Source organism: Poecilia reticulata, chromosome 20, assembly GCF_904066995.2.
Source record: "Poecilia reticulata chromosome 20, P_reticulata-male-v2, whole genome shotgun sequence".
Taxonomy (NCBI): Eukaryota; Metazoa; Chordata; class Actinopteri; order Cyprinodontiformes; family Poeciliidae; genus Poecilia; species Poecilia reticulata.
In genome coordinates, this window is record NC_088849.1 from 25,204,368 (window position 1) to 25,224,801 (window position 20,434).

Consider the following 20,434-nt stretch of genomic DNA (forward strand, 5'->3'; position numbering starts at 1 on the left):
CATTTATACCAGGAAAAAAAGAAAATAACATTTTCTCCTGGGAAAATCATAACTTACAAGATGCATTCATAAAAAAACAACTTGACAACATGAAGTAGGCTAAAAGGTAAAAAAAAAGCGCCATATTGTGAATAAAAGTCAATAAATTAGAATCTTTTCCAGATTTAAATAAAAAACCTTCAAGAATATATTCATACTTTTTATTAAGCCACACAATTCTGTATTAAATATTTATTATTCTGATGTAATATTTTAAGTTAAAACGTCGTGTTTTCTTGATCTGTAAGAAGAAATTAACGTAAATAACAGCTTAAAACATCTTTCAGTGTAAATAATCTACACAGTATTTCACTTGAATTAAGAATTGAGTTAATAAAGTAAATTACATTTTCATTGATATTAGTTTTTTTTTAAATATGACTTAACTGCATAAAAAAATCAAACATCTCTTTAAAAGAAAAGCAAATGTTTACCTCTGATTAATTTCCCCGTAACATTCCAGATGAGTGCCCTGAATTTAAAAAAACATATTATGATATTTTTTACCTTATAAACATGTAATTTAAGTTTATTTGCAGTAAAATTTACCGTGTGTTTTGTTACGATGTCTGAACAGTTTTCCCCCCTGAAACAAACATTAGTTTGTATATTTAGCTCTTAACCACGTTATATAACCAATAATGAAAGTTTTTATAATTCAATAATTATAAAAACTTAATCTGGTGAACAATTCAGAGCAGATTATTTAATCTGTAGAGTTAAACGTTGTCACTTACTGTAAGTTTGGTTCGCACACTGAGAGGATGTTGGATTTTAATAACTATTGAGGAGCAGAAAGTCAGTTTCAGAGGATATTTAATGTAACGAATTATGAAAAAGTACAATAACTTTACATACCAAGTGTCTGAGGAGGATAACTGTCATATTACTGGTGATATTGATTTTTATGGCATAAAGCTGCCCTGAAAACAGAAAGAGATGCATATCTGCAGCAAAATGCCTGGTTCACATTTTCTCAGCTTATGATCATGAATTCATAAATAATCACAAATAGCATTAAAATGGAAAAATGAGTAAAATTTCACCAAAAAACTCAGAATTTTTCTAGGACATTTTTGAGTTTCACAAAAGAAAAAATGCTAGAAAAAAACCCTGAAATTTTGAGGTTTATGTCAAAAATTCTGAGTCTGAAAAGTCAAAAAAAAAAAAAAAAAAAGAAAAAGCTTGGAAATGTTGAGATTAGTGTCACAAATTTTCTGGGAAAACATGGAAATTTCTAAGTCTGAAAAGTGGAAAAAGTGCTAGAAAATCAGACAATTTGAGATTAATGTCATACATTTTCCAGAAAAAATTAGAAATGTCCAAGTATGAAAAGTTGAAAATTTCCTCACAAGAAACTCAGAAATTCATATCAGAAATTTTCTAGAAAAAAATTCTAAGTTCAGGGTTTCCCACAGAAAACTCGGAAGAGGCTGATGCTTGGGGCGCCAGGCAGATGGCCACCATGTTTTTGAGTTATTTATTTTTTTATTGGCAGGAAATGTGAAAATACCACTTGATAGTTATACATTATTGAAAAACTGGAAGAAAAAACTAAAAAAACTAGAAAAACTAAAATGAATAAACCAGGCTTAGCCTGGTGGGGACACAAGTAAAGCCTGGTGGCCCGCCAGGCTTATAATAAAAACACTGGGAGAAACCCTGAAGTTTGAAATGTCATAAAATTGCTAGAATATTTTTTTTTTCTGGAAAAACCTGGACATTTCTTAGTTTCAAAAGCTGAAAATGTTCCACGTTAATCTTTATTCCACTGTTGTACCAACACCAGTATCAATAACTGGGAGGAAAATCCAACATTGCTTTCAAAGTTTTGCTGCAGATTTTTAGGGTAATGCTGCAGGAAATCAAAAAGATTCTTGTTGCCATTCTCCAAAAAAAAAAAAGATTTGTTTAGTGAAGCATTGTTTGGACAAATATTCTCGCTGATTTTTACTTTATAACCAATTAGATGGAGCTGCTGGGTAGCATCTTAAAAGCCCAACTAATGAACCATCAGAACTGATGCTATACCGTTTCATCATTTATGCTGAATAACCGGGGAAGAACCTGAGAATATAGTGACTGAGAGTTCGATTCCTTAGTAAACCAAAACTAAAAACCACAGGAATAAACACAAAATGGCGCCCAACTTTGATTTTAACTCCCCCAACAAAACAAAAACCAGGATTAAAGATATTTCTCTTCTCTTACTTTCAGTTTTACAGAAAGCAGAGCAGTTGCAGAAGCGAGGCGCCGTCCCTGAGAAGCAGAAAAACCTTGATGAGAAACATCAGAGGCAACAGTTCTGGCCACACGGCAGAATAAATGACACAAACCGCTGCAGGAGTTCGGCGTCTGCCGTGGAGCCGCCACAGAGTTCGTCTCTAAGACAGAACTGGAGGAGAAACGTGTGAAACACAGACACTGAATTAATTAAACCGAGTGAAACTGGAGCTGCTGCTCACCAGGAGACGTCAGAGGTCCTGTTGGACCGGCAGATTTCATCCAGAGACGACGTGGACGTGCAGCGCACAAAGTCACCACTAGAGGGCAACCCGTCCTCACAGAGCGTTCTTCCTGATGTGGAAGAAAAACAGCAAAATCTTTCATCTTAGTCAACTTTCTCACAGATTTACACTTGCTACTGAATGAGCTGAATGTTTGTGTGTAAAGTTACAGAGTTTGTGCTTCCATGTGCAAAGTTTGGGTCCAGTTTTCATGCATGCATAATGTTTCATGTTCGCAGAACAGAAGCTAAATGTTAATTTGGAGAAGTGCCTGCCAAACACCGCATTTCATTTCATTTCACAAACTGCTGGAGAAACTTCCAGAACTGTTCTCTGCTGCAGTTCAAGCTTAAGAAGTGATTTACAGTGAAGTCCTGCTGCTCCAATATGCGAACTTTAATAACTCAAACGATCAAACGTTGCTTCATTTAGGTCAGACAGCTGGAACGATTATAGCACACTGCAAAAACACAAAACCGTACCAAGCATCTTCCGTTTAGTTTCGAGTGTTGAAATAAGAGGAAACTACCCTAAAAGTAACTTTACAGCAAAATATAGTTATGTTACAAGTGAAACAATGTAACCTGGATTTTTCATCAATACTAAGGAATTACTGACATAAAACAAGCCAATTTTTTTTGCTGAAAAGTTATCTGTAACGTAGTTTTCTCTTTTTTTAAGTGTACAAAGATATTTGCAGTATAAACTAACCCAAAACTACTTGTTAATATTTCGTGTTTTTGCAGTCCAGACATAAATAATCAGAAGTTTAGAAGTTGCATCCTTGATAAAAGGTGTTTGAATTCTCCTAGAAGAAGAAGAAGCTGCTGTGCTGCCTTCACTACCGTAGGAAATCTCAGCTCATCTGTCATTTTTTACAAGTGTTTAAAAACGAATTTACCTCATGGAGGATTTAAAATTAAACAAGAGAAAGTGGAAAAGTAAGTAACTGTACTCTTGTTTTCTTAATATTTGTAATAATTTGTATTTATGACCTGGACCTTCAGAGCCGCATAAAGACAGTTACAAAGTCGGCCTTCTATCGCTTGAAGAACATCTTCAGGAGGACTGACGTCTCAGTGAGATCTGCAGAAACTCATTTATGCGTTTATCTTTAGTTGCACTGATTACTGCAACAAAATGTGACTAAAAACAAATCAATCTGATCCAGATGCTGCTGCCGCCGTCCTGACTAAAACCAGGCAGATAGAGCTCCTCACCAGACCTGGAGAAGCAGCATTCAGCTTCTATGCACCACAGATCTGGAACAAACTTCCCAAAAAACTGCAGAACTGCTGAAACGCTGAGTTCCTTTAAATGAAACTGCTCAGCTGCTTCTTTTGAACCATAACAAATGAAACATGAATCAACATATTTGATGTAATTTTTGTTACTCGTTTCCTAATTGGTGTTTTTATTGCTGTGTTTTTATGACATAAATCACTTTTAAACGGTTTTGCTGATGAAATGTCCTGCAGAAATAAACCCGATAGATTCATTTTCCACTCCTGCAACACGTTTGATTCAAACATTTAAAATCTCTGACAGGCTCACCGACTCTCTCCACGTCTCCGGCGATGTTTGCCTGCAGCGCCGCTCCGGCGCGCTGCAGCGCGGCCTTCCCAGCATGCTGCAGGTCGCACGCCGACACCGCCTGGCTGAGGAGCAGCAGCACGTTGCACACCGTCTGGCTGCAAAGCAAAATGCATCCAAACCAATACGGGGAAACATTTTCAGCCAGCTAAACGGACTCATCGTTACCTGTCAGTGGCAGCAGCTTTTGCTCTGCACGTCACCTCCACGACCTGAAACGAAGACAAAGACGTGTTGCCATGTTTGGGGATAATCTGACCTGAAGTTTTGTTTTTAACATTTTTTTACTATTATTATAATATAAACATACAATCAGCTCCATAAAGGTACCGTAATGTATACATTATAAGATCAGAGAACAAAATGACAACAGAGCCAGACGACTGGGACAGAGGAAAAGAGAATGAAACAAACAACAACAAAAACATACAACAGGGCAGTACATTATACTATGAAACGTTTCAAAAAATTGGACAACTTAAAAGCATGTTTTGACTTTACAAGACTTAAAGATTTATAGAACAAGTTTAAATGATTCATCCACTGTCTAAAGTTGGGAATAGTTTTAGAGAAGCGACATTTGTGTAAATGAAATGTAGCTAACAATAAAACATTATTTATTCCATAGTCAATGAAGTGATCATTGATGAAGAAACCAAATTTAACATCTTGTATGGTTATATCTGTTAATTGTACCATGGCTGAGAATAAACTGATGAAGATCTTTTGCCAAAAAGCCTGAACCACTTCACACGTGAAAAACAGGTGATTTAAATCTTCAGATCTGACCTGAAGTTGTCCTTTAGCTTCACAGAAGTGTCTGAATCCTCCCTCACTGCCAGTGTTTTTACAATCAAAGGCTTCCGACACCTGAGTGAAAGAGAAACGGAGTTGGTTTCCACCTGCAGCTGAAACTGTGAACCAGGACGTTCGTTTTATGGTTGTTGTGTGATTAACCCTTGTAGGCCAAGGTCTAATTGACCATTCCAGTCTTTCTCTTCTCAGTGCGTCAGCGCTCGCTATGAAGCCATGCAGCGACCGCTAGAAAACTACTACTAACACTACACACACCACAAACTCTAAATAACATACTTACTGTATAAAAAACCTATCGAAACACTCTTAGTAAAATCCACAGCATCAATTCTCCCTAGTCTCTTGCCGTATCCCCCCCTCGTTTGTCCCCACGTATCTCTGTTCTACCTAGCAACAGACCGTCAACACATTTTCATTGGTTGTGTCGAAATGTGTTACAGTTAGACCCCCACACAGTAAGGCGGAAATGATCGATCATATTCCTGGCTTTATTTTCAAGTAAATAACCACAAAACCAATATAAAAACACCACTTTTATAAAGTTTGAAGTCCGTGCTGTCCACCAGAGGTGAAATGAAAACTCGGTATGCCGTCTGTGTTATTACGAAGCCTTATGTCACGTGGTTCCCCGCTCCACGGCGGGCTTCGGCCCATTTTGTCATTTATCGTCGCGTTTCTGCAGCTACAGGCAAAACATCTGCATAAACACAAAAGGTTGACGTGCTGCACCGTCTGCCTCGCTGCAGGTTTGTTCCTCATTCCTGATCCAGCAGAGAGGAAATGTTTTTATTGGGAACATTTTTCTTCCTTATTGAATCATGAAGCTGAATGAAGACAAACAACCTGAAGCCTGCAGGGTTTGGTTCTGCTTCAAACCGCTGCATGCCTTCACATATTTGTGTTTTTCTCCTAAATTTGGTGGTTTTGTCTTGGAAACTTTGAAACCTGCTGCGAGCAGCGGATTGAAGGAACTACGACCCGTTTCAAAAATTAACTTTAAATTTAAACGAATCTTAATAGAACCACTCAGATCCTATAAACTGTAAGTTTAGTATCATAAACCAATAAAGAACAAGTGATTTTTATAAACTGAGCTATTAATAGGTAAAACAATTGATAGGAACTCTTGCTCTCTAGAAGCATTAAAGGAACATTTCCAAGTTTTTTCATTGTAAATTATTCCATCTTTTTAACATTTGGCTTTGCTTCAACCTCAAACATGGGAAATAACGACGCTTTTGATGCAAAGCTGACACTAAAAGTCGTATTAGAAGTTTTAATTGGTCTGATGTACGATTCTAATCCAAGTAAATATCACAACCCACAGAAATAAACACTTGAAAACATCAATTTGTGTGAAATAAATCAACTTCTCACTAATTTTCTAGTTAATTGAACGGATCTGTATCCAATTCAGATTTTTTTATGGTACATAATGAAAACTAGAGATGTGCCGATCAGGTTTTTTCCTGCCGATACCGATTCCGATCACCCATGAGGGCCGATCACCGATACTGATCACGTAATTATTATTTTTTTAATCATAAGCACTACGGTTACATTATGTGGAAAAAGGAACCATGAATTCACCTTAATTTAGACAAAAACTTGTTTTTAATAACTTTTTCCAAGAAGAAAACTAAACTAAACAGGCATTGTGCAAATTGTCCTGCTATCAGTAAAACTATCTTTAACAGACTGATAACATATGGAGGCTCTGAAGAGGCTAAATTATGCAAAGAACCAAAATAAAACCTCAACATTGCCAAAAAATCCAAGTATAAAACTTAACATTCAAAGGCAAATACAGGATCCATTACAATAAACAATCCAGAGTTACTGAATGAAAACTTCCTGTTAGCATGGCGGCTAGCTGATTACTGCTAGTTCTGAGTGGCTGTTTCTGACTGAGCGGAGTAATTATGCAGAGCAGGGAGGAGATCGATTATTTTTTCAGAGATTATCTGTCTCATGTTAGGACAGCTAAAGTTTTAATACGTATGTAAAATGTATTTTTTAGGTTAGATGCTGCGGCTTTAAGCAGAGGTTCAGTGTGAGAGTCACTACCAGGTGGAGCAGAAGCGGCGCTCCGTCTGTGAAATATTACTACCTGTAGCGTAGCAGCGGTTCAACAGCGAGAGCAGAACCAGCGTCTTACATCGCAGCTCAGAGACTTAAATAATTTTGCGGGTTATTTGTTAGCTTTCTGACCGTCATGCTAATCCGGGTGAGTGTTTCTAGCTGTGCTGCTTTACCTGCTATCTGATCCTCCATGTCTTTTTTACTGCAGTGAGCCTCGATGTAGCCAAACTCCGTCAAGTATGCCATTGTTTTTATGTCGTATTAGCTTCGTTGTGTTGATGCATTTTGACCTGCTTCAATTTTCCACTGCAACACGCAAACGTCCCCATTCACTCAGTGCGTCATAGTTATAGTTCCACATCGCTTAGGATTTGTTGCTGCGCGTTTGCAGAGTGAAGGAAAGAGGAGACCAGCTGCACAGGCAGGCTGAGAAATGAGATGCAGGTGATCGGCAACAAGAGCCAATGATCGCCGATCACTCACTTTTTCACGAAAATCGGCCCGATTATGATCGGTGGCCGATCGATCGGCACACCTCTAATGAAAACCATTTATTATTTATTCTCCTACAATCGCAGAAGTTCAAATATGCTTGACAAAAAGTCACCTGAGGTTCTGTCACATCAGCAAAATGAAGGTTGTGCAACGTCACAGCAACAGGTATATGTTTCCTCCCACTAAGTACTGAAATAAAAATTCATTTTATTTGTAAATTTCAGGTTTTCTTACAGAAAAGGAGGAGCAGAGCGGTAAACGTCAGCAGCTGCCGTCTGAGCTGTGACTGTAAAATTGCCTCTAAGCTCCTGACAGAGCAGGAATGAGCTGCTGATCTGGTTCCGGTTTGTGTCGTTTGCAGTAATTAAATGTGAGATTCTGCGCCTCAGAAACGCGCATGACGTTTCTCTTCTCACCAGATCACGGAGGTCTTGTTCTGTTTTACTGCTTTGCTCAGATTTCACGCTCATGGGAATCCAGTAGTAAGCACCTAAAGGACAAGAAAACACACAGAGCTGCACAAATGGTCATTTAAGAGGAAGAGATTGGACAAAAGGGAGTGATTCTTACTTTTGTTGGAACATAATTGACTGATGTCGCAGGTGACTTGAGTTCCTGAAAGACAATAAATCAAAACATTTGATGAAAAACTCTCCTGCTTTCTTATTTACGCGCCGAATGTAAACCAACCTGATGTGAATAATCCTGCAGCTGCGCTTCGTTCTGCAGGCAGAGCTGTGATTGGATGGACGCTGGTGCCTAGTGCGACCTGATTGGTCGGACTTTTGTCAGGTGTTGCTGGAGACGTGATGTCTGAGGAACCGGACCCCAAAATCAAATAAATCATCAGTTAAACTGTGTGCAGCTTTAATTTGATGGACGTTGCGGCAGCAGTGGCGGTCCTAGCGTGTTTGGTGCCCCGGGCCCACATGCCCACCATGACGCATCACCTAAACCAGGGGTGTCCAGACTTTTTGCCACATGGGCCAAAACTGTCGACTAAAAATTAGTTTCAAGACAAAAAAAAAACTAAAATCAAGCAAATAAAGTAGAAATTTATTGTAGATCCAAAACTTGAAGGGGATTTTTACGACGTTGATTTAGATTTAACAAAACTCAAATATTTTGCGATTAATCTCAGATATTTTCTAGAAAATTTCCAACATTTTAAATTCATGTTTTTTTGTAGAAAATTCCTGATATGTAAAAGTGAAAGTTTTTTTTTCTCTCATAAATTCTGCAGTAGCGCCAACACGGGTTTTATTTTCTTCATTTATCTTTGTCTGATATTAAAAACTGTTCAAATATTTAAGAAATCTATAGGTGAAGAAACTTCTTCCTGTTCTCACTTCCTGTAGCAGCTAGCATGCAGCTATGCTAACATTAGCTTGTAACTGTAAAGAAACAACCAGTATATTTTTGGTTTTAGCTGTAATCTCTGTGCTCTTCTTTCAGAATAGTGCGGCAGACAACATATTTGTTCCCCACACTGAAAAAAACAACCAATCAGAGCCAAGAGGCGGGTCTTAGCGCTGTAAATCAACCCTGTGAACGCGCTGTTAAAAGTGCTAATGGTGGAGAAATAACTCAAGTTACAGAAAAACTGCTTATCCGACGTTATCGGTGGACATGCTAGGTAGCATTAGCATGTACTAAAGGCTCTGCTGACAGGAAGCTGTACACGGTCATGATTGTCAGCACTAAGATCCGAAAGAAAATTAAACAACTTTAAGTGAAAGGTTAGTGTGTAAAGGTGAGTCTTACCTGCAGGAAACACTCGACTGGTTCCTGCTCCACTGCTAATGACTGAAACACAAGATATCGTCTTTATTTCTTATTCCGGTCTATTATTTAATATTTCCCTGATACGTCAAGATTTCTTTAAATAAATGTTAATTTAAATATATATACATTGATGCAGGGATAAACACAAATGTCGTAATTTATTCACAAATTTACACTTTTTTGCAAGAGTAATCCCACCTTTAAAAGATTTTTTTTTAACATTTTGTGATATTAGAAGCACAAACTTCAATATATTTTATTGGGATTTGACCTCAAACTGGCTCACAACTGGAAGAAATGATCCCTGGTTTCAAATCTTAAAAGTGTGGCGTTCATCCATATCAGCGTAAAAATGGATGAACACCACACTTTTAAGTTTACATCTAATGTTTTTAGCGAAAAAAGTACTTATTGAAAGAAACACCATTTTACTTCCACACTTGTTTGTGTTAGTTTATCACAAACGGTGTCAGATGCGCTGACGTTTGTGGTTATAATGTGACAAAATGTGAAAAAATTCCAGATACATCATTAAAAAACTTGTACAAAAAGTCACCTGATTTCACACCACTAGCTGTAGCATTGCTTCGATTTGCACCTCGTCTCAATCTCTTGTGGTCTACAAAACAAACAGACATGCAACATTCAACATGCTCTAAAAACATGCACCATAAAGGACGGAGAAGAAGCTAGCTGAGGGTTTGCATGCAGTGTTTTCTGTAAAGGATGAAACGCAGCGCTGTAGAGAAACGTAACGGGACTTTGTTGTCGTCAGTAATCCGCCTTTTGAAGAACAAATGAAACCAAAGAGTGAAAGTGATTGCAGTATTGTGTTGGGGACTTGGTGAAATAAAAGAGTGATGCATTCAGTTTCAGCTGTCGGTGTTTTAAACTCCTAATTGTCAGGCTAACATTAGCAGCTAGCTAAGCTGAGCGCTAACACTAGCTTGTGCATCAACTGAAGCAAGATGTTTCAGCTGTTACTTACTTTTTCACAATCTTTACCAGTAGAGAGACCAGACACAGTTCCAGGAGTTACTTGTACTTTTACTGAAATTACTCTTTTTAGTTTCTCTCTTTTCTAGCCAGCTGTACCAAGCTAACATGCTAACAATGGCATATAAAGAGGAACAAACAGAGATAACTCATGCTGGGTTACTAAAAATGCTCTTCATGATAACTTAAGATAAAAAGTGAGGTCCATTATGAATATTAAATTAATACAGTTTTAGTTGCATCTGTTATTTTTGTCCTGTCTTTCCTCAAAATTAGCTAACTCCAAATTAGCTAGCGCTGTTTTTTACTAGCAACTGATTGGAGAATAAAATGCTTCACACTCATTTTAAATGTCATGTTTAGCTAACACTTATTGTATTTATGCATACTTTACAAAATGTTTGTTTTGTTTTTCATTTAATAATTAATGCATTTGGTGTTCGTTTGAAAAACGTAGATTTGAAGTCGCTGCTTTTACATCTGGAACTAAAAACATGAGTTTAGTTGTTGTAATAAATCAACTGAGCCTTAAATTTTGTGTTATTTGGTATGTTTTAATATTCTATCATTTTGATACGGTATTTATTTTTTATTTTTAAATCTTAAAGTTTGAACGGGATTAGAAGAAAGACGAAGAACTTAGCTGTAGCTAAATTAAATGCTCCCTACATTGATGCCTTATTTAAACTAAAACATCTATTACATTCATGTAAGATGAGTTAATCTAGAAAATATCCTGCTTTCAGTTACAAATGCAGTTCAAACATTAGTAAGAAGAATCGGTCATGCAAGCGAAAGTTAATAAATATGCCTGGTTTTCTCACCACATGGAAGAGAATGGTCCGTTTCTTTGGCGTTGGGACTGGAAACATCCCAGTAGTCTGCATCCCAGCCAGTCACAGTCCCGTCCTCGCAGGACCTGTGTTCACCCAGGTCTGCCCACATGCGGAAAAGGTACAGCTCCACCTTTCCCACGGCAACTCCAGGTGACCGGTTTCTCTGATGGCAGCCCAGCCAGAGGGACCCAGACGGAGGGATGGCCTGAGCGATGACCGTCCTCTCTGCTACCACGACCTGATCAACCTGGAGCATTTAGACAGATGCAGCTGGTAGGTTTGATCTTCAGGAAAATGCTATTATCAATTAATCAATATTACTGTGCTAAAATTAAATGAACATTAGCTCATACGTTGCAGAAATCTAATGTTTCCAATCTCTGAAGTCTATAAATAAATCTACTCAAATAAGAGAAGAAATAATAATATTACTCAAGTAAAAAAGCACTAAAGCCACTCTAATAAGCATTTTTTTCCCCAAAATGTTACTCAAGTAAATGTAACGAGTACTACCCACTTTGGTGGATAGCTAACAGCCTAGCAAGAATAGCCTATTCTTGCTAAGCTATTCTTAGCAAGAATAGGCTATTCTTGCTAAGGATAGGCCTAATCTTAGCAAGAATAAGAATAGCTTAGCATTCAGCTAAGCTATTCTTGCTAACTTAGCTGAATGCTTGCTAGCAAGAATAGGCTACTGTTAGCTAGATGACTAGCTAATATCGGCATTGGCTAGTCATCATTTAGCTAACATTACCTGCATCCAACGGCATTAATCAACCATCAACAGTTAGTTTGAGTGAGAAAACGGTGACATTTTCTTTGCCTTTTGCTGCCATGATTCTAACACACACCTGCGCAGCTGCGTCACACATTTTAGGGCTCATGCTGCGTTTAAAGGCGGCTCGGAAAAACACGTTACGACATGTTAGCAACGGATTAAGCAGTTGAAAAAAGCGGGGTGGACAGAGGGCGCAGATACGGGAAGTGCAGGATACAAAACTGTATCAAATCCACAAAACACACAAAACTTCATAAGTATGTTTTGTTAAAACTGTATGATTGAACTGTAATGACGATTTTTTTTTCTAAAGTATCTTGAGTTGACATGTGAATAAATAAGCTTAGTTGAATTGAAAAGGTCAGAACACATCAACAAAAGCTTAAATGGAAGTACAGTAATGTTAAAATGGAAATTATGCTAAAAGAGAAGTTATGATAAACTCGCTAGCTTAACTTCTGTAACTTACAACAAAAGCCACAACTATACTAAAGTGGAAATTATGCTAGCATAACTTCCTTTTTGGCTTTTTGTTGTTGCGTTGTGACCTTTGCTGTTATGAATTTTGAACTTTGTTTACCCTTCTGGGCCACTGTACCTATTGATTTTATCAATATGTGGAAATATAACTATTGGGTGGTTTTAGTTTCTTTGCATGAATTCCCCAAAACCTTTGGAAAAAAGACAGAAACTGTTATCTTGCAAATGATTATCCACCTTTCTATCAAAATCTGTTGACATAAGATCTAAAGAACATACCAGGATTTCTTTAAATTATTTGGATAATGGAGGAACCATTTTAGGGCACTCTCAAACTTATTTTAGATAAACCCCTGAATGTTTTGTTAGCCAATTGTTGCTAAAGATTCATTGTCTGAATCTTCAAAGCAGTAAAATTTTAAATGAGAGTCCTCCAGTTGTATGTAAGGGATACCTTGACTGGTATCCCTTACATATTACTTTAAAAAGGAAAGTGTGTGAAATGAAATATTTCCATGGCACCAGGATTTGTTACACCTCAAAATTATGCTCTTCTCTAAGTTTTTCCTGTAAGATCAGGTTGCTGTTGTAGCTAAATCCATGTTTGTCAAATTTACCAAAGCTAAATGCTACAGTGGATTGAGCTGCTAGCACATTTTAGTATTATGTAAAGTTGAAATATAGTAAGCCACATGTCTTCCCACAACTTGTTAGCACCTGTAAGCTAGCAGCTAGGTTGGATGTAATAATGCAGAGGTTTAAGCTAGTTAGCCTGCCAGGCTAAAACTGTTTTGCTAATCTTGTTTTTTGACCTTTCATAAAGTCTTACTTTTTTGCCAATTACTCAAACACTTATTTCACCAGTTGTTAGCACTCAGTTTGTTAGCAAACACTGCAAAAACACAAAATCTTTTGGCCTAGTTTCTAGTTAGTGCAAGTAACTTGGTGCACTTGAAATAAGACCAACTTAAAAATAACTTTTCAGTAAGAAATATGAGCTTGTTTTAAATCAATAATTTCTTAATATTGCTTAAAATCTACATTTTTATTATCAACAATGATTATTTCACTTTTAACAGGATATTTCTCCCAAGTTGTAAATCAAATAATCTGCCAATGAAACAAGTAATTTTTAATCAATATTAAGGAATTATTGACTTAAAATACATCTTAAAAGTTACATGTAGGCACGTTTTCTCTTATTTCAAGTGTACTAAGAAATACTGGACCAAAAATACTTGGTAATATTTTGTGTTTTTCCAGTGAACTGACACCTATTAGCTTAAATATACGTTTATGGGTCTGATACTTATACAGTTTCAAGATCTTTATTGTTTCATTGTTGCTTTCAAATATAGTACATTGTTATTTGATAGTGGTATTGATCAATAGTACTTCACTGTTTCTCACGCAAAAATATTAATATTACATAAACAGCCTTAAAAAGCATTATGTAAAACGAAAATATTTCTTTAAATCTGAATTAAATCGTTACATAATACATTTAAAGAAAGCTGCAGGTTTTAGTGAATATGTAAAGACTGTAATGTAATCACCAGATTTGTAGGTCACTGCCTACGTAGGTTCAGTTCTACCTCCAGTCTGCTTGTATGTACAGTCTCCTTATTTTACTGTCCTGGTTTTAAACCGCCCATATCATATAGCAGCAAGAGTAAACGATAGTGACAAGTGTTACTGTTGGCACGCAGTTTAACTTCAGCACCTATTTGATATTTTCCCTCCATAATTAATTATTGTTTTATTCTAATTACAAAAGAATAAAACACAAGAGCACATAAATCTACCTCAAACCAAAATGGGTTAAAAAACAGGATTTCATTAATTTTTAAAGCATATAATACTAGTTTTATACTCCTACGTGTCAAGCTAGCTTTAGCCGCTAGCTGTGCTAACACTAGCATCACATGAAGCAAGACGTTTCAGCTTTTTACTTATTTTTTTTCCTCTTTTATGTTTCAATCTTAATCAATAGAGAGACCATATAGCTCCATGAGTCATTGTTTTAGTTTTAGTTACTTTTTTTTGAGTTTCTGCTTTGTTAACAAGCTGTAGCTAGTTATGCTAACTCTTTATGCTAAAGAGGAACAAACAGGGAGAACTCATACTGGGTGAGTAAAAATGGTAACTTTCAAAATAAAACTAAAAGAGTCTAATCGTATTTTACTCAGTGTTACCTCCAGGCTGAAGACATTTCTCATTATGTCCCTCCTTAGACACACCCTGTGCCACGTCATCAGGGACATCTTGAACGGAAACCGGTGCTGGACTTGGAGTAACCATCCATAAATTGCTTTGTCGTCCCCTTCAAGAGCTAAATTGGGGTTTGGTGTCCGGACTGAGCCGTAAGAAAAGGCCACCCAGGGTCCAGGGGCAACCAGGCGAATATTCACACATACAGTCATCTGGGAAAGGCTGGGGATGGAGATCCTGTCCCGAAGGGCCCAGTGGTCTTCACAGCCATTTACTACTGCCTTAATGTCTCCCAGGAAATATCCGTCCACTAAAAAGACAGAATTAATGGAAAATTATGGATTTTAATAGACATGGTAAGTGCTAAAATAAAAGATTGGGGTTAGATTGGGCTGATCGTAGCAACTAAAGTTATTATCCAAGCTTGTGAAAATAGAAAAGCGATACAGGTCTAGTTAAAGTTTCACTTTTTGTCTGCTCTCAACCCACCTTGCAAAAACATAAATGGCATTACTATTTGTTACTCCATAGCTACCAAACTTTCTAGCTTATAATCACAAAAAAATATATAAGAGTCAGTCATTACATGCTGGTGATAGCACTCATGCTAATGCTAGCCTGATAGCTAAAATGAGCATTTCAGCTAATTCTTCCAATAATAGGCATGTTTACAATACTGCATGGAGTAAGTCAATATTGGTCAACATGATAGTGATACTCCACATGCTACATTTTAGCTAACTTTAGACATCTGGGACATCATCAGATGTCAAAATGGCCCCTCCAATAACCCCAAGCAATGCTAAAGTGGTTACCAAGTGGCTAAAGGGCAACAAAATCAACGTTTGGCCGTCACAAAGTCCAGATCTCAGAGAATGTGTGGGTAGACGTTTGTGTGAGCGACTTGGCCTACAAATCTAACCCAGTTCCTCCAGTTCTGTCTGGAGAAATGGGCCAAAATTCCTGACAACTACAGTGTGAAGCTTGTGGAACGAAACCCAAAACATCTGACCCAAGCAGTTTAAAGGCATCGCCACCAAAGGCCAAGAAGAATTTGGAGAAGTAAATAAATAAATCACTGAAACATTCCTGCTCCCATACTGTGGCAATTCGCCAATAGAAATAATGTTGGTAATTCTAACTGGACGTTTTCTCTGATTGAACTTCAGATTGTGCGTAAAAAGCTGCTTTTGTTTTTATTTTTATTAAACTCCTGGTCATCTGAGCCACAGCTAGAAAGCTACTTTTCCTACTGAGTTCATGGGAGCCATCTATGCAAACACCGCCTGATGCCAAAATTTAAAAGGAAGAGCACATCGAACACAGTAACTCTTTATGTTTTTCTCAATAGGTCCATGTCAATTCAAATTAATGACGCTGAATGGACAATTGTCAATTGGTGCGCTGATGAAGGGATGCTGTTTTGTGTCCATGGCAACAAAGAACCCTGTCAGACAATGATGAGGGATAAGTTCAGGAGTCTCCGCTACGTTCACACTCAGATCCGTTTTTCTGTGAAATCGGATTGTTTTTGCGTAGTTCTTAAACAATCCGTAAAACAATATTTGCGACTTGATCTCCAGTGTGAACTACAGGCTACCTTAAAATGTCCCGCATGCGCAGTAAAAACTAACGTCACACATAAGGCGCGTGCTTAGTGTTTTGCCAACCGCCATAAAAAAACAAGAAGAAGAAGAAGAAGAAGAAGTTCTCAGTGTTTGCGGAAGTAAATGTGGATGCTAATGGTGGAGCTTATCTTGTGATTTGAAAGTTGTTGTCCGACCGGAACCAGCTCACTAACAGCTCAGTCCTCATTATCGTCCGCCATGTTAGTTGTTTTTCTTCCCGCGTGAGCGGATCAGAACCACAACAGTGACGTGTGTTGAGTATCAGTGACGTTTCGGTCGGGTGATGCGATTAGATTCAAATCGCATAAAAGAGCCGATGCGTATCGGATTTATAACCTGAAATCCAAGTTGTCTGGGTCGGAATCAAAAACATCCGATCCGTGTTGTTCAGACTGTCATAAAAAGATTATATTTGGATCACTGTGAATCAGCCTTATTTGCTTTCAAACACCAAGCAAGTGTTGTTTTGCCAGTTGCTACGAAAATAAAAGTGCTTTGCATAGATCAGGAGAACTTTCTGTGGAAGAGACAGATTTGCATAATTTTGTAAATATTCCAATATGCAAATATTAATGCAGGTTAAACTTTTTCCCAGGTGTTTTATTAATTGTACATAAACTTTTGCTCACCTGTGGGTGGAGCGGCTGCTGCCAGGAAAAAGAAGATGACTTGATGGAAACGAAGCCGCCGTCTCCATGTTGCTTCAAAGAAAAGGCCAAACATCCTCCTGGAAACATTACAACATGATATTTCCAACTTTTCACATTTCTTCCCTCCTTTAACTCTCAGTTATTTAATCAAATTCAGATCAATGGTCACGTTTTTGTTGTTTTTGCATAGCTGGAACCGTTTGCTCAGCAGCTTCCTCTTTTTAGGCTCTTCCTCCATTGTAATCGGTGTTTCTATAAATGCTCGGAGCTGTGGGAGCCTTTTTTACAGCTTGAAAGATGAAACGATTGAATATTATCCACGCTTTTGTGTGAAAGAGGTTCTTGACTTGAGGGCCGGGGAGGGGAGGACGCCGGGGAGTTGGGTTACACCTCATGATATTCACACCTTTCAAAGACCACTTATTGTTTCCAGTACAGTCGGGCTGCTACGCATCTCAGGTCACACTTTCATGCGACGCTTTTATCTGGATTCTAGTTATTCAAAATGTTGAACCATGTTTGTTTTAATGTGGAAATGAAATGTGGCTTGAAAAAATAATTATTATTACATTTCTAAGCTCCAAAACCTTTTTTTCCCCCCCTTGGTTGTTTGTTTTGTTTGGACGCAGTTCCAACTTGATTGTTTATTTCTAGCAAAAATATAAACAAAACAAAAACTATTTATTTCCTACAGCTTAGATGAAAAATAAGTTATCTAAATCTGATCTTACAAGTTCAGGAAGTGATCAAAAAGCTATTTTTAAAACTTTCTGTTGTTATATTTGACAAGCATAAAACATTTCCACCTTTGTGTTCTTAATTTAATAAATTAACATGAAGATTTAAAAGTTACCAAAGTAATGCCAACAATTCCAAATAAAAAAAAATTATTACAAACTTTGACCCCTGGAACCCGCCCTTTAGCAGTCACAAAAACGCAGAACTTTGATAACTTTTAATCGGCCATGCCTTATGAACGATCTGACTGAGTTTCAGGTTAAACTTGGTATATTTTGATATATTTTAACTACACAAATAAAACTAAATTGCTAGAAGTTATAATTTATATACATTTAAATTACTTTCTGTCACATTAAAACCAAGAATTATTTATCTGAATTTTAAGGGATGAACCAAGAAAAACGAATCTATTGTTGTAATTAATATTATTAATAGTTTTTCACATTAATTTACTAATAAAAATCCAATTTGCACACACTTTTAATTATTTAGCTGACCTCTCAGCAATAAAAAAGTTAATTTATTATCACCAGAAATGTGCATTGTTGTCCTTTCTTTTCACAACCTAAAACTACTTTGTGTTTGTATTTTACACAAATCCAAATTAAACAACATTAGAGTAAAAGTTTTTATTTTTATGCTAGAGTAAAAGTACTTTAATTAAGATATAAACTATTTAAATTATATTTCTCAACACCCTGAGCAAACAGAACATGCTAATTAGCATGCTAACACGGCTAATTGTTGTGATTTGAAGACGAGATGTTTTAGAAAAAAAACTTTTCAACTCTTTACAGGTTTATAGAAGAATTAAAACGTTTGCCAAAATAATTATCATATTCTCTATAAAAACACATAAAGAACCAAATTTAGAATGAGTGTCTGGTGATAAATTATTTCTGTGACTCTGATTTACTTTCAGGTTTTTAATGATTATATTAAAACAGAAACTGGGATTTTGCCATGACATTGGAAAATGAAGAGCGTTTTAGTGAACAAATATTTAAAATGTTCATTTTCTTTTAGACACACGTCTGTTTTTGTGTAGTGCAGAACGTAGCTGCCTGTTATGTAAACACAGGATTCAATGCAATTCAAAATGTTCAATCTGATAAAATCGATTAAATTCTGGGAATTAAACTTTGCACTTTGTGAGTGGATTTTCACCAGCGCAGACAGAGCACCTGCATTGAATAATGTGACATAAAGTAACTTTAAAGTAACTTTGCATTCATTATTACCAAATAATTAAAAGTTAACTTGGCATCAAAAGTTTCATTATTCACCAAATAAGGCAAAATGTACATTTTTAATGGACTTTTAATTAAAATTTTAAAGGAACTTGGCATTAAAAATGTCATTATTTAATGAATGACACTTCATAACAACAGTTGAAAGCATTTTTGTCGCCTCCTTCATCTTCATATCAATGTTATGTCCATTTTAACCCCTCAAATAAAATGTCACCAAATACTTTACATCTGCTTCTATAGATTTAGTGGATTTTCACCAGCGCAGACGGAGCACCTGCAAAGAATAATACGACACAAAGTAACTTTATTGTGGCACCATTAGAGTAAAATACTTTAAATCTGTTTCCATAGATGTGCTTTAGATATCTGTATTCTGATTGTATGTTTTTTCAGGACTCGGTACTAAATGAGCTTCTTGTTTGGGGCAAAAAGGCATCAGGAAAAAATTATTTTTTAAATCGTGCAACTAGTCTAGGATCTCAATTGGACCAAATTTCTCACCCATTTTAGGTTCTATGGGTTCTAGCTCTATGATACAGTTCATCAGGTACAAACCTTTCAGGTCAGAGTTGAAGTTATTTTCATGGCTGAATAAATCCAGATTATTTAGGAGGTCGGCAGCAGTGATTTACTTTCTGCACAAAGTTTGGTGCAGATGAAAAGATACGTCACATTTTACCATATTTTTATAATTCCCAACACTAAATCTCAACATTTTGAAGTGTTGAAAGGCTAATCTATAAATACATGCAATAAATAATATTCAGGATAAAGTTTGTTGGCTGGATCTTAGAGACTTGAAGGATATTTTTGGTTTTGTAGCTCTGTATTGTGTTTAAATTAAATCTTTGGACATCAGATAAATGTTATTCTCATTTGGTCAAAATTCCCCTGCAGACGCAGAGATTTATTTTCTTTTTGCTTTAATGTCACAGCGAAATATTAAGTATTTAAGATAACCTGCCCTGAAAAACATATTTTATCAAGTATTTCCGTCTATTTTCTACTGCAAAGACAAAACTGACCTACAAATAACTTTTCAGCTGGATATACGAGCCAATTCATTAATATTTATGAAAAAGTATGTTTTACTGGCAGATTATTTCACTTATATTGCTATACTCCTATTTTTTTATTAATATTAAGGAATTACTGACTCCTATATGTTGCTATAAAGTTACTTTTGTCTTATTTCAAGTGTACAAATAAACTAGACTAAAAATACCTGGTCAGATTTTATGTTTTTGCAGTGTAATGCTTAATAATCTAAAATAATTTACTTTCTTCTAAATTTTCCACCTACATATGAAAAAGTTTTCAAATTTTAAAAACTTCTTACCTGATGGTGTTTGTCTGGTTGTCTATGAGTTGACCTTTGACCCCTACGGAGGAGGACTTGACCTCTTTTCTCCGGTTCGCACACGTCTCTCCATCTTCCCCGTCTTCATCCGTCTGCGATGAATCCCAGTTTCACACGCTCCACGGTTCTCCTGAGTTTCTCAGTCCAGGATCCACCTGCGTCTGAGCAACGAGAGAGAGAGAGA

General features: G+C 36.6%; 1 protein-coding gene across 2 annotated transcripts in view; it reads right to left on the bottom strand.

Annotated features, from left to right (window-relative positions):
• Positions 1 to 20,434, bottom strand: part of LOC103456930 (uncharacterized) — a 39,219-nt gene that overhangs the window by 18,782 nt on the left and 3 nt on the right. Inside the window, exons 1-19 of one of the 2 annotated variants that reach the window (XM_081601571.1) lie at positions 20,230 to 20,434; positions 16,876 to 16,973; positions 14,603 to 14,928; positions 11,138 to 11,396; positions 9,874 to 9,936; positions 9,296 to 9,338; positions 8,223 to 8,359; positions 8,103 to 8,147; positions 7,949 to 8,022; positions 4,929 to 5,009; positions 4,308 to 4,351; positions 4,101 to 4,237; positions 2,505 to 2,616; positions 2,376 to 2,434; positions 2,251 to 2,298; positions 898 to 962; positions 777 to 820; positions 589 to 625; positions 474 to 511 (exon numbers count right to left, since the gene is read on the bottom strand). The exon at positions 20,230 to 20,434 is cut by the window's right edge and continues 3 nt beyond it. In XM_081601571.1, coding sequence (XP_081457697.1) covers positions 474 to 511; positions 589 to 625; positions 777 to 820; positions 898 to 962; positions 2,251 to 2,298; positions 2,376 to 2,434; positions 2,505 to 2,616; positions 4,101 to 4,237; positions 4,308 to 4,351; positions 4,929 to 5,009; positions 7,949 to 8,022; positions 8,103 to 8,147; positions 8,223 to 8,359; positions 9,296 to 9,338; positions 9,874 to 9,936; positions 11,138 to 11,396; positions 14,603 to 14,928; positions 16,876 to 16,969 — 1,706 coding nt within the window. In that variant the 5' untranslated portion in view covers positions 16,970 to 16,973; positions 20,230 to 20,434. The remainder of the gene's footprint in view (positions 1 to 473; positions 512 to 588; positions 626 to 776; positions 821 to 897; positions 963 to 2,250; positions 2,299 to 2,375; positions 2,435 to 2,504; positions 2,617 to 4,100; positions 4,238 to 4,307; positions 4,352 to 4,928; positions 5,010 to 7,948; positions 8,023 to 8,102; positions 8,148 to 8,222; positions 8,360 to 9,295; positions 9,339 to 9,873; positions 9,937 to 11,137; positions 11,397 to 14,602; positions 14,929 to 16,875; positions 16,974 to 20,229) is intronic. The other variant, XM_081601572.1, reaches the window with a different exon arrangement.